Below are 12,706 nucleotides of genomic sequence, written 5' to 3'. Positions count from 1 at the left end.
GTAAATGACTGCACATGCACTTCCTTATTGGCTTCAACCTAATGAGTTAGCTTTACCCAGCCAGAAGGGAAAAGCACACTGAAAACAAGGATGTCAGATATTTTGTCTTGAAGTGCTAAAATCATAAATGTCTTTGACTTTACAGGAGAGGGGAGGAAATTAATGCATTTTAACAGCGGACAGGGATGCCAGGAAATGAAATACAACACGCTGCTGTGTACAACAAAAGCAACAAAAGGTTTTTAATAACAGGATGTCGTTAACAAACATTTACCTAGAGAAAGCACTGCGTCCCAATGCTTTGCAGAGGCTTTAATATGACCTTTATAACAAACTAAATCTTCACAGAGGAAATGCTGAAATGTATTGCACTTTCAACACTGTTACAAATCAGGGAACGTTACAGCCGGCGCAAAAACAAAAAACCCCCACAAATAATAACCTCAAGACCATACAGTGCGAACTAACAGTGAGGGAATGGCAATAACTCAATAACATCATGTATTAACTTTCTGCTGAAGTGCACTGAGGAGATCAAACAGTTTTACATTAATGTTACAGAAATGTTTGTATCACAAAAAATGAAAATATGGCCTCTCTAAAACATCATCGCTGCCTTAAAGAGAATTAACAGTTGAGACATGCTCAGGGTGTTCCCCACCTCTTGCAGTCAGCTGAGATTGGCTCCTGAATTTATTTTAGGAGCTTTATTGACAATATCCCCCAATCCTAGCTGTGCTGTTTTCAATGACAAACACTGGCAGCTTATAGAAAATTGTAAGTCTTCACATTAAATGTTTGGTCCCTACCCAGAATGTTACACGATGGCAGTACAGACATTTTGGCAGTGAACGGACTATTGTTATCATTTACATGGCACACCTTTCCCTGGATACAACAGCATGCAGTGGAGATGCTCCTGATATGATCTAAACTGCTTACATCTATAAGCAGAACAGTGAGGGGAACTAATGCAAAAAAGATAAAAGAAAAAGGAATTTAGAGGATTAAAATTTAGGAGACAGTAATGTTTGGCATACAAAAATAACAGAACATACAGTGTGTGCATGTGTGTATATAACATATATATACACATATAACAGGAATACAAAAGGTCAATTCTTATCAAACAAACCAAAATAGCTGAACTAATGACACACTCATTAGGTTATCTCCATCATAAAACTAGTCATTCATCATTCTAATATAGGCTGTAGCCAGGATCTCAACATGACATGCACCTCGTTTGATTAGAAATACAATTCAAGACTGCTTATACCTCATGAAATACTATCAAGACCACCATACAGGTGACAGGAGTGGATTACTAGTGCAGCAGGTAATGGTAAGAATCTTTCAGATGTGAATACAAGCACTGAAATCTGGGTGTTTGCTCCTTTTAGTGCCCTTAACTTAAAAAAACCCATGCACCACTGGTATTATCCATCACTTCCAGGTGAGGAAACGGCCGTCTTTTTTTCTTTTTAAAACCACACATTTTCAACATTTTACTTGAAAGATAATTGCAGTAACACACTTATAACAACAACATATGGATACTAAGGGGACTGAAACCACTCCCATGTCTTACAGACACAGTTAGTAAGTATGAATATTTACCTACGTTAGTTTTGCTACATACAGAAACAGATTTAGTCAATCATCTGTGTCCGAGGTACTCGTTGCTCTTATAGTAATAGGTTTAACTGCAAGAGGTAAAGGTAACCTTGTAAGCATTTCACGTTTAGATCTGGAATCGTAGATGGATGCATCTATGCTCAGTATCTTGTCAACGTGTGGACTGGAGGAGCTGGAGATCGAGTCTCCAGACATTTCTAATACTAGACGACCTACTTTACACCTGGCCCAGCCAGGGTCGTGGACTCATAGATGGTGGTTGTGTAAGTGAGGAGTGCAAGGAGTCCACCCAGAATCTACCTCTACCACTACTGCAATCCTATACACCTGTTGGTACAATATTTTGAAGAACAAGAAAAACAAAGGATGTATGGTACAAATTGTGGTTTGGTTGCATCAGAAAGGCAACCCGGTATAAAAAAAACAAAACACCAATCAGACACCTGCTGTGGTGACCTCTCACGAATAAGGGAGTAGCCAAAAGTAGCTTTCCTTATATGATACTACTACTGGGATCCTGCACTTTCAAAGTCGAGTTCTACGCCAGCAAAAAGGGTTTCTCAGATTGATTTCATGTCAAAAAATAATGTTGAAACTGCTAACAGGCTTTATCAAAAGAGAAACAGAAGGAGTTTGTGAAGTTTAGGCGTTTGTATCCACGTGTGAAAGATTCCTCAGTAATGTTAAGATATCTGCTGCACTGTAACCGTTTACAGACCAGCTGCCACTCACACTCTAAAAGCCTTCACGGCGCTCGAGGATTCCTCTTCCGCTGTTCACAGCATTTGTATGAATATGTTTATATGAAATGCACTTTTATTTTTGTTTTTTAACTAAACAAGATTTGAACTTTTCTCTTGGACCTGTGTGAGCTTTCTTGTTAGGAAGATAAGTGTTGGTGAAACCAGCGTTTGAAATTCTGCTCTTGCAGCAACCTCCTCCTCCTCTCCCAAAAATGATCTAACCAGTTTTTATTTCCTTGCACCTCCTTTCAGTCTGTTTTTTCTCCACTTTTGTTTTTATCATTATCTATCTTCTCGCCCTCTCTTTTCTCTTCTTTGTCCCCTCTCCTCCCTTCCTTCTTCCCTCCCTTTAAGACCCTGCCCACTAGTATACAGCAAACAGCAATGACATGCATGATGAAGTAGATCGACATCCAGTAGTTGATGGTGTCAGTGGCGTTCAGCAACACGAAGCCCATGCACATGTAGTCGTAGGCCCTCATTTTCAAGAACCAGTGAACCCAGTCGAAGATGTTCTGCCCACGTGGACCCAGTTTAGCTCGGACAGAAGCCTCCATGGCAGACTCTGCTGCGATGCAAAGGGGGATGGTGAGGAAAGAGAGGTAGTAGCCAGGGTGCAGTCCGTGCCAGTAAGCACTGATGAACATGGTCCAGCCAGCCCTGAGAGGTACAGACACAGGAGAGAGGCACACCAAACACGAGGTGAGTTTCTGTCCTCAGTTGTTAGAGGTGTTAAGATCGTGAGGTGGGATAAGGGTGGTTTAAGTGCAAAAAAGGAAGAATTGTAAAAGGTTTGACCCACACATTTACATAAATGGGATATTTAAAGTCTGCGGTAAGTGTATTTGTAAGAAAACAAAACACAAACCTGCTTTTTTTTTTTTTACCCACATTATTAATATGCATCAGAATATTCATGATTCTGTGTGCTATAAACTTCCACAAAAACATGTGAGCTGCGTCGTGGCACTGGCTGACATGTTCTTTTATCACAATGAACACTGTGTACTCTCTTTGTAGCAGGCAGTGTAGTTTATTTTTGACACACACACACACACACACACACACACACACACACACACACACACACACACACACACACACACACACACACACACACACACACACACACACACACACACACACACACACACACACACACACGGAGAACAGAACGCTTTGCTGAGAAGAGGCTATTTAAATAAATAAATAAATAAAAAGAATCCACTACTGAGTGAGTCATGTTTGCTACAAACTGAAGTGTCAAGCTTTTCTTTTCTGTTATGTCTCATCATTGTGCAAATGAGACACATTTTTTTAAAAATGTGCATGTGCGGCAGCGACAGAGACACTTGGAAACATAAGCCAGTTAAGAAAGAAGATAGTAAGAGAAAAGATGGGACATTTGTTATTAATAATAAAATGGGGGGGGGAGACACTCAATCATCTTTTGGACGACGTTTAGCTTTCATATTTTCATGCATGTACGTGATGTCATAACATTTATGATTTCCAGACAAAGTTGCATCAACTTTTCACCAACATCTTGTTTTGATGATAAGAGACTCAGACTCACTCCCATGAGTGGAAATGAAGCCTCATGCTCCCTTAAACACTCTTTCACATTTGAGCCTGATCGGGTCACCTGACCTCATTGTTTCTGGCCACCTAATGTTGCTGAGCCTAGATCTGGCTTACTGAAGCAACCCCAGATCATAACACTGCCCTCACGGGGTTGCACAGTACATAATAGGCATGATAGGTGCATCGCTTCATTCACCTCACCCCGATGCTTTCATCACTCTGGAGCAGGTTAAATCTGCACTTGGACCACATGATCTTTTTCCATCGCCCCAGAATCCAATCTTGGATGCTCCTTACTAAACATTTCCTTCCCAATTAGCCTCACTCATAAATGAAAAGAGGAAAAAAAAAGTGTTTTTTTTTATTCTTTCCTCCATAAAGACAACATTTGACAGTCTCCCTAGCACACTTATTGACAGGTTTTGACACCTCAGTACATATAAATAAACATGTGTTTTGGCACCAGTTAAAACTGGTTCTGGGATTTTACTAATCTGTACACCCAGCTATTTTTTTATATAAGCATGTCTGAAATATGACCTATGACTCAGTTGAGCTTTGAGGGTTACCCCTAGTCAGTTTTCAGTGGGTAAAGCTTTTGGGTAAAAAGTTTAAGTGGTTTCTGACCACATTTCCTCTTTGAGGAAGATGAGACACCACTTTCCTTCCAGGTTTCACTAATGCGTTGGACAGTTTTTAATAGTTTCAGTAATCTCCTTAGTAGTTTTCTTTGCTTGATGCCGGCCAATAATTTGACACCTCTGTAAATGAATAATATCATTTACACAGCATGAGATATGTCTTCTGATGTGGTTGTTTAAAAAAAAAAAAAAGAGAGAGAGAGAGAAGCTACTCATGTCGTCAGTTAGGTTTCAATACCCTGAAGCAGTTATTCAGTGCATGGCTGTTACTTATTTGCTTATTTAAATCCAGGTAGTTACGTTTTTCCCCACGTACTGAGTTTGGAATTTTACTGTTGCCTTGTAATGTTTATTAGCCAACAACAGCATTGCATTTAGGACTTATTACTTCTGTATAAGATATGAAGCTTCACTGGCATCCCTGCTGAATATAAACAGAATATTAAAGAAGACTGCTGCCACCTCTCACATGTACCTCCTAACATTAGAACTTATTGCACAGGTCCCATATACACCACACAGGGATCTCTTACTGTAGAATAAGTAGAACCTGCTTCACATACCTGAGTGTGTAGGCTTTGAAGGGGGCGTTGGGGTAGATGTAGTGATGCAGCCACCACTGCACTGTCATATTCCAGTAACGCATGCCATGTCGGACCTTCACACAGAAGTCAGTGTTGTAACAGTCGATGTTCTGGATGGTTTTGAAGTCATATTTCTCCTCCGTGGTGGGATCAGGACTGGAGAGAAGGAAAAGAAACCAGCATTTAACACCAAAAATATGAAACCCCTACACTTTTAGAATATTCGTTTATGTACACAGATGCATCCTCTTTTTATATGCTTGCTATTCCTGTGATTATGTACCTGTAGTCGACAGTAGGTCCTCCTCCAGGTTTAGAAAGAGCCTTTTCTGGATAGCAGCCCAGGCCAGCACTGATACAGCCAGCCTCAGCGCCGCACCACGCTGAATAGAAACGCATTCTAAATACGAAGAATATTGCTACCATGTAGAACATCCTGAGGATGAAAGCAAAGACAAAGTGTATCATGCACCTTTGTCCTAAGAAACAAATAAGATGTGACAAATCTATTCAGTGCCCTTTACTGAAGAGTTAATTACGTTTTGATATATATACAGTTACTTTATTAAGTACACCTGTTCAGCTGCTTGTTAATATCAAATCAGACAATCACACGGTGGCAACTCATTGCATTTAAACCCGTAGACATGATCAAGACGACCTGCTCAAGTTCAAACAGAGCATCAGAATGAGGAAGAACAGTGGTCCAAGTGACTCTTGGACAAACTTCACAAACTTCTGATCTGTTGGCATTTTCTCCACACACCCTTCTCCAGAGTTTACAGAGAATGGTCTGAAGAAGAGAAAATATCAAGCAAGCATCAGTTCTCTGTGTGAAAATGGCCAATTCAATTTGAGCTGATAGGAAGTCAACAGTAACTCAAATAACCATTGTTACAAGCAAGGTATGCACAAGGGCATCGCTAAACACACAACACATTTAACTTCGAAGCAGATGGGCTACAGCAGTGGAAGACCACACTGGGTGCCACTGGTTTCAGACTGGCAGGGGTGGTGTAATGGTGTGGCACACGTTGGGCCCTTTAGTACCAACAGAGCATCATTTAAAAATCACCGTCTACCAGAGTATTGTTCCTGACCATGTGTATCCCTTCATGACAACAGTGTACCCATTTTCTGATGGCTGCTTCCACCACGTCAAAAAGCTAAAATCAACTGAAACTGGTGTCTTGAACATGACGACTTCACGATACACTGTAGATGTACCTAATAAAGTGGCAACTGAGTATAAATGTTATTTTTGAGTAAAATCATTCTAATGAATTCTTCTAATAGAATTTTTTAAAAATTGCTTTGTTTACAGTTGTCTTACTTTAGTCTACTTTTAATCACTGATAAAAAAAAACTTAAACAACTCTCCAGTGATAATATGACAAAATATAATTAATCTATAACTCCTATTAATTTCCAAAAGCGTATTGCTGTTGTGCTGATTCTTTGTCACAATACCTATAGAAAACGTTTTGATCCAAGAAGTCCTCGGTACGAACGTAGGCCAGCGGAAAGACAGAGTTGACAGCCAGGAACAGAGCGCCATAGACAGGAACCGGCTTCAAGCGCTGCAGGCATGGCGTCAAACCGGGGAGGGCCAGCGGGCTCGGCTGCCTCACCCAGTCAATGTATGTTTGGAAGCGGAAGAAAGGGCCTTTAAGGATATGAAGAGATGAGACAGAGGGATAAATGCAGGATTGAGAAGACAGTGACAGACAAAAATTGGGCAATCAGGATGATGCAAGGTATAGAGAGGAACATTAGAGGGCAGTGTGGTTCAAAAAAAAAAAAACAACACAGGGTGCAGTTGAGTAGGAAAAGGAAGTGAGAGAATAAAAATAGAGTAGAGATTTATGAAAACTGTTAGAAATAGAAATAATACAAAAAAAAAAGCATGGACTCACAATATTGGACAAGTAGCAGAAAGCGAGACAAAGAGAGACAACAGTTAAAATTCATGCAAAAGCAAATGAACACCAACACTTAATTACAATTTACAGCTAAAAACAGTTCATGTAAGATCAGAATTTCCTTTTTTCTGAACATTTAAGACAAGTTATTTACCCGTCATTATACCGACATAACAGTAACTATATGACAAAATGTCGTAGATGGAAGGCTCCTGCGACAGACCGCCAACGACGGGGGACTTTGCAAAGGAGCTCACGTCTTTCTTCTTCTCCACGTGGAAGCTGCGCACCTCATTGGCCAGACTCACCATCTACATAAACAGTAAGATAAGGATGCATGAATTTGAAATACACTGCAGTATAATTTTAAACTGATTTCTCCACTTGAGTGTTTTTAACTTTCCATACCTTGAGCGTGAGAAGTAGCTGGACGGCGTTGGCGAAAGGTGTTGGTGATGGCAGACCAAACTTAGTGACCAGGCGGAAGAAGAGGAGGTAGAGAAAGGTCCAGCTGAGGCTCAGCGCTGGGGCGTGCCTTGTAAACAGACATATATAGTTAGGAGTGAGACTACATGTACATGGAGTCCTGTTGCATGCTGTGATCTTCACTTTCTGGCTGAAATTAAAGCTTACAGGTTTTTATTTCTATTTATTTTTTTAACCATTTCTACACTCTAGATCAGCTGCTATATTTGAGAAATTTACAGGTGAATTCACAGACAACAGTTTGTGTGATACAAAGTAAAATAAGTCTGAAATGCATGGATGTTCGTTCCTCACCTCCAACTGCTCTTGATAATAATCCATGTTCCGATCACGGTCACCAGGGAGTGGAGTGTGTGGATGTGGCAGGTGGCGATAGTGATGGACAGGCCGAGAAGAAGAGCTGCACCCTGCTTCACAGGTGGACCTGAAGTGACAGAAAAATTGCAGAGTGGAAGCCACCTACAAGTGTCTACCGTGGGGCAGGAAAAGTGCCTGACACAGCAGGAAAAATATAATGTTATATAAGTCTGTTGATTCCCACCCACTGCTGTCAGCCCCCGTTGATAAAAGGTGGAGAAATGTAATTTTTTTTATGCAAATTGAAAATAAAAATAAAATCATCAGTTAATTAGTGAAAACCTTTAAAGAGAAAGCCATGCAAAATATAAACATGAGCATTTTTTGTGATTTCCATGTGTTTATCCTGAATATGTGGTCGTCCTTTCACATATTCAAGCTAAGGTAAAGATTGCCTTTGGGGCAAACATCATTTATTGATTCCAGGAGACGTGAAAGTCCCTTCACTTTATTATTCAACTTATACTGATTGATCAATATCCTTGCTGATAAACGGTCTACAAATTTAACTGATCACACACCAGCAGTGTAAAGCAGACTCTGCAGCAGAATACAACCAAAAATAAAATCATTAAAATGTTTTCTGCAGCACCAGCTGAATGCATACGATTTCCTGTTACAAAGTGTCACACACTTCTGTGCTGCTGTAACTTCAGTGCTGTTTGTTAACATGGACTTTTGGTGTGACTTTGAATCCAGTCTTCAAAGGACTGACTCCCCCCCCCACTAACTGTTGTTATGTTGTTTTGTTTCCAATGAATTGCACAATGTGCATCACTGAAGATTTTTAGCTTCATGATTTTATTCATCAAGATCCGATGTGCCAGTATTTTTTCCCCGAGCACTTACAGAGCACTGAAAATCAACATAATTCGTCCCGTTTTAACCCTTTACTAACCAAGTATCGTGTATGCAATCTGGACTTATTTGAATAATCACAACTCTCAAAATAAGACTTTTTTTCCCCTTTTGCATTTAAATAGTAAATTATGGTTGTGTCAGTTTTTCATCTCATAGTATAACAATCACCAGCAAACAGCATTACGGTAGATAAAAATAAATATATAAATTATGTATGAATGTGTTCATAATTTGATCGAAATACTCACTGAGGTACCGGAAGAGGAATCCAACAGGGATGGAAGCAGCAAGGACTCCCAGGTACACCAGCTCATCAGGAGACATTGCTCTGCTGACACACACACACACACACACACACACACACACACACACACACACACACGCTTTTATAATGCAACCCACATGCAAAGTAAAGCATGAGAGAAACACTCCATGCAAATACTCAGAAATAAAGTTTGTGTGCTGAGAGTGAGGGATATTTCTAAGGGCCGCCACAGTGCAGTGAATTACACAAACAGACCACTGAGGCCAGAGTGGCTAGCAACAGGAAGTCTAAACAAGTGTTGTTTAGCTGTAGATGCAGGTGTAGGAAAGGAGCCTAAAGTACACAAGAAATACTACAACCTCCTCTAAACACCATTTGAAGGACAGATTTATTTTCTGCATTTTAGTAACAACAAATCACTTGTGCTTGTGTAAAATTATCTCGCCAGCAATTATTAGGTTTGCTGAATTTGAACTTCAGCGGTTGTGGTGCCATATGCACTGGTATACTTTGCGTCAGCTCAAAATGTAATCCTAACAGCCCTTCTAGTCTCCCATAGTTTATATCGAAATTCAGCACAGTAATAGTTTATCCATTTGAATAAAAATGAATAGTTACAAACATTGAGCCCACACTTATCCAGCCTGAATGCCTGAATCTTTATATCCCAGCTTTTTCATTTTTTATATACTTTTTATATTCTCCACAAATGTGCTGCACAGGAACACACTAGGGTCTAAAATAATAATAACGATAAAAAGCCATTTTAACATCATCTGTACACATCCGCGAACCCTTGTGAGAACACAGAGTCGTCTGTAACACCCCTCACATGGTTAGAAAAAACCAAAGAAAATCTGCTCTACGTGAAGGAGAAATTATCCATGTTAAGGTAACTTCCGGTGACAAGACAAGAAGAGCCCCTTGTGCAAGAGCACACTTCTCTTTTTATTAGTGTGGAAACCACTGTCGATTATATTCCGGGGTTAAAACGTGGCTGCTGTCAGTTACCATCAGTATGCACACCTTCAACAAGATAGGTGCAGTGTTGTAGTGACTAGTAACAGCACTGTGTGTGCGGTGCTGCTTGACTGAATAAACTGGGTTAAAAACACAAGATTACGCATAAAACCCACGTAACAGGAGTTTAAGCCACGGCTCCACAACCGTTAACAGGCAGGAAGGAGACAGAAAGCAAAACTATCAGTCCACATTAATGTTTCATATTGGATTGAACACCGTTAGAGCAGTAGACACTGTTACTTACATTTATACAGCGGGATACCTGTCCGTTTGAAGACTGGTAACACACCTAACTAGCCATTCACACTTTAACACCGGATCAGTTTTCACTTCCTGGTTGACGAGCGATGCGTCAGAGATAGATTATACCATTTTTTTAAAATTATATTTTAAATTATATTATTTTATTAGCGACAGAAATGAAAATGGAAGAAGACGGGGAATAAACAGCCTCGACTGGGGACTCGAACCTGCACCTTTACAGTCAGCCTTTTCAACAACTGAGCTAAACAAGCGCTCGGATTGTACCATTATCACTTTAACGGCAGGGGTGCGGATTGGATGTCAGTCTAAAACGATTCATTTCCATATTATCTGCATTTAACGCTGTGGCTCACTGTATTTTACTGAAAACTGTCGAGCAATGGACGTGAACCTTGAAATGCATATTTTTATACCCCAGTTAATGGTTGTCATTTCCAAATTGTCCAAATAGACTTTGAAACATTAAAAGAAGCTTTAGAGTATTTTTTTTTCAGAAATTAAAAGTACAGTAATTACAGTATGCAGTGTAGTACGGTGTGTGCGATATTGAAAATAAAAACAAACCCACAGCTTTGTGTCATTCAGTTACAATAACTCATACTGCGTACTAGCTAGCATGACGGAGTTTCTATACAGCTGGGTAGGTGCTATGAAGTTACTGATAGTGAACTTTTATTTTATTCACAAGGTTAGTTAGTAGAGAAAAACGGAATCGTCTCGTATTCAGAGAAAATATTACTCAATATTTGGTATTGAGCTGAATATGAATACAGTTTGTCCCGGACTTCAGCTACAATGAAAAAGACACAAAGCTGGAGTTTTTCTGTGTCTTTACGGTGCACAGCTGCCTCTTCTTCTCTCATTCTCTCTCCCTCCCTCTCCTGTTGCTACTTCAATCATGAAACTGATCAATGATCAGCTGATCGGCTTTTCTCTCTCGTTTGTTTATCGCCCACTTTGCGCCAGAAAGAAGAAACCAGCGGATGTCGCGTTAAACAACAGCATCACGTTTAAGCTTGATCAGCTGTTGTTAGAATGTATTTAATATTATTTTCTTTACGGTGGCCCCTAGAGACAAAGCATGTACAAACTCCAAAACACATGCAAATTCCAAAACACGTACAAATTCCAAAACACTTGCAAAATCCAAAACACGTACAAATTCCAAAACACTTGCAAAATCCAAAACACTTGCAAAATCCAAAACACGTACAAATTCCAAAACACTTGCAAAATCCAAAACACTTGCAAACTAAAAAACACATGCAAATTCCAAAACACGTACAAATTCCAAAACACTTGCAAAATCCAAAACACGTACAAATTCCAAAACACTTGCAAAATCCAAAACATGTACAAATTCCAAAACACTTGCAAAATCCAAAACAGGTACAAATTCCAAAACACTTGCAAACTCAAAAACACATGCAAATTCCAAAACACAACGGAAGTGCTCCAGGACGCTAGGGGCAGTGTTGAGCTTTTGTTACCTAGTAACTACACAAGCCAGGAAGTACCAATGACCGGATTTGGGGTTTGCAGCCTTAAAGGCCGCATTTTAAGGCCGATTACGTCACAGCGACAAGAGAAGGCTTTCCCAATTCAAAGGCTGCTCGAAATGCGGCCCTCAAATGCGTCCATAATTTCCCTGAATTTTAAGGATGGGTCGGTGTAGCCTTCATGGCCCAACATATCCCAGACTTCATAGTGCGGTGGTGGTGTGGATAATTTTGCCGAAAAAAAAACGGTGGAAGCGGAGCGGAGGAAGTGTAAACTTTCAGAAGTAAGTACTGAATATTATGTCACTTATTTATGCGCAAATATTTTTTTAATGAAGAACATTAAACCATTATTGTTGGCCACATGTCGGGAAAGTTATGTGACATTAGTCATGTCTGTACTTTCAGAATTAACTTGGTTTTAAAGCCTTTACTTTAAAAAAATATATATAGTCGACCTTAATCTTACAGAGATTGTGATGATTTTGTGGATAATTAAAGTCAGTCATATATCCACAAACACAACAAGCTGTAAGTCAGTGATGCTGCTCGGTTTGCAGTCCTGAATATCACAGCACAAGCAGGATTCACTGCACTGTTAATGTTAGCTGTGTTATATTGCTGCCTCTGTTCGGTGGTGTCGAGCCAAACGGACTTTAACGTGTGTTTGAACGAGCTGAAGGTTCACTCGTTAAGCTGAAAGAAAGATGCTTTAATCACAGGAGTCACACATGTGTCCACTGCACCATCTGGGAACTCCTCTTGTTTCGTAATAACACAAACACTAAATCCTCCTTCTTTTGTGCTGTTTTGTAGCAGTGTATACACCTGAGACTGTC

General features: G+C 39.9%; 1 protein-coding gene across 2 annotated transcripts; it reads right to left on the bottom strand.

The window, feature by feature from the left end:
- Nucleotides 1–218: 218 nt before the first annotated feature.
- mboat7 (membrane bound O-acyltransferase domain containing 7) lies at nucleotides 219–11,187 on the bottom strand. Of its 2 annotated transcripts, none has more exons than XM_085291922.1 (9): nucleotides 10,349–11,187; nucleotides 9,065–9,147; nucleotides 7,893–8,022; nucleotides 7,521–7,647; nucleotides 7,267–7,423; nucleotides 6,661–6,856; nucleotides 5,474–5,626; nucleotides 5,170–5,346; nucleotides 219–3,041 (listed from the first exon to the last, which is right to left on the bottom strand). In XM_085291922.1, the coding sequence occupies exons 2-9, from the start codon at nucleotides 9,138–9,140 to the stop codon at nucleotides 2,630–2,632; spliced, it is 1,428 nt and encodes a 475-aa protein (XP_085148048.1). In that variant the 5' UTR covers nucleotides 9,141–9,147; nucleotides 10,349–11,187; the 3' UTR covers nucleotides 219–2,629. The 2 variants fall into 2 exon arrangements, with proteins under 2 accessions (XP_085148048.1, XP_085148047.1); XM_085291921.1 differs by having other exon boundaries at nucleotides 9,065–9,144.
- Nucleotides 11,188–12,706: the final 1,519 nt, after the last annotated feature.

Source organism: Mchenga conophoros, linkage group LG11 (assembly GCF_057382185.1).
Source record: "Mchenga conophoros isolate Kocher_MC1m ecotype Shallow Benthic linkage group LG11, M_conophoros_male_GT1.1, whole genome shotgun sequence".
Lineage (NCBI taxonomy): Eukaryota > Metazoa > Chordata > Actinopteri > Cichliformes > Cichlidae > Mchenga > Mchenga conophoros.
This window is presented reverse-complemented; position numbering and strand designations above follow the sequence as displayed.

What these genes read in the sequence shown, in the direction of transcription:
- mboat7 (XM_085291922.1), bottom strand. Translation starts at nt 9,140, where the DNA reads ATGTCTCCTGATGAGCTGGTGTACCTGGGAGTCCTTGCTGCTTCCATC. An exon ending in ATTATCAAGAGCAGTTGGAG is followed by an intron (nt 7,648 to 7,892) that starts GTGAGGAACGAA and finishes TCTGTTTACAAG; the next exon opens with GCACGCCCCAGCGCTGAGCC. An exon ending in AGCTACTTCTCACGCTCAAG is followed by an intron (nt 7,424 to 7,520) that starts GTATGGAAAGTT and finishes CTGTTTATGTAG; the next exon opens with ATGGTGAGTCTGGCCAATGA.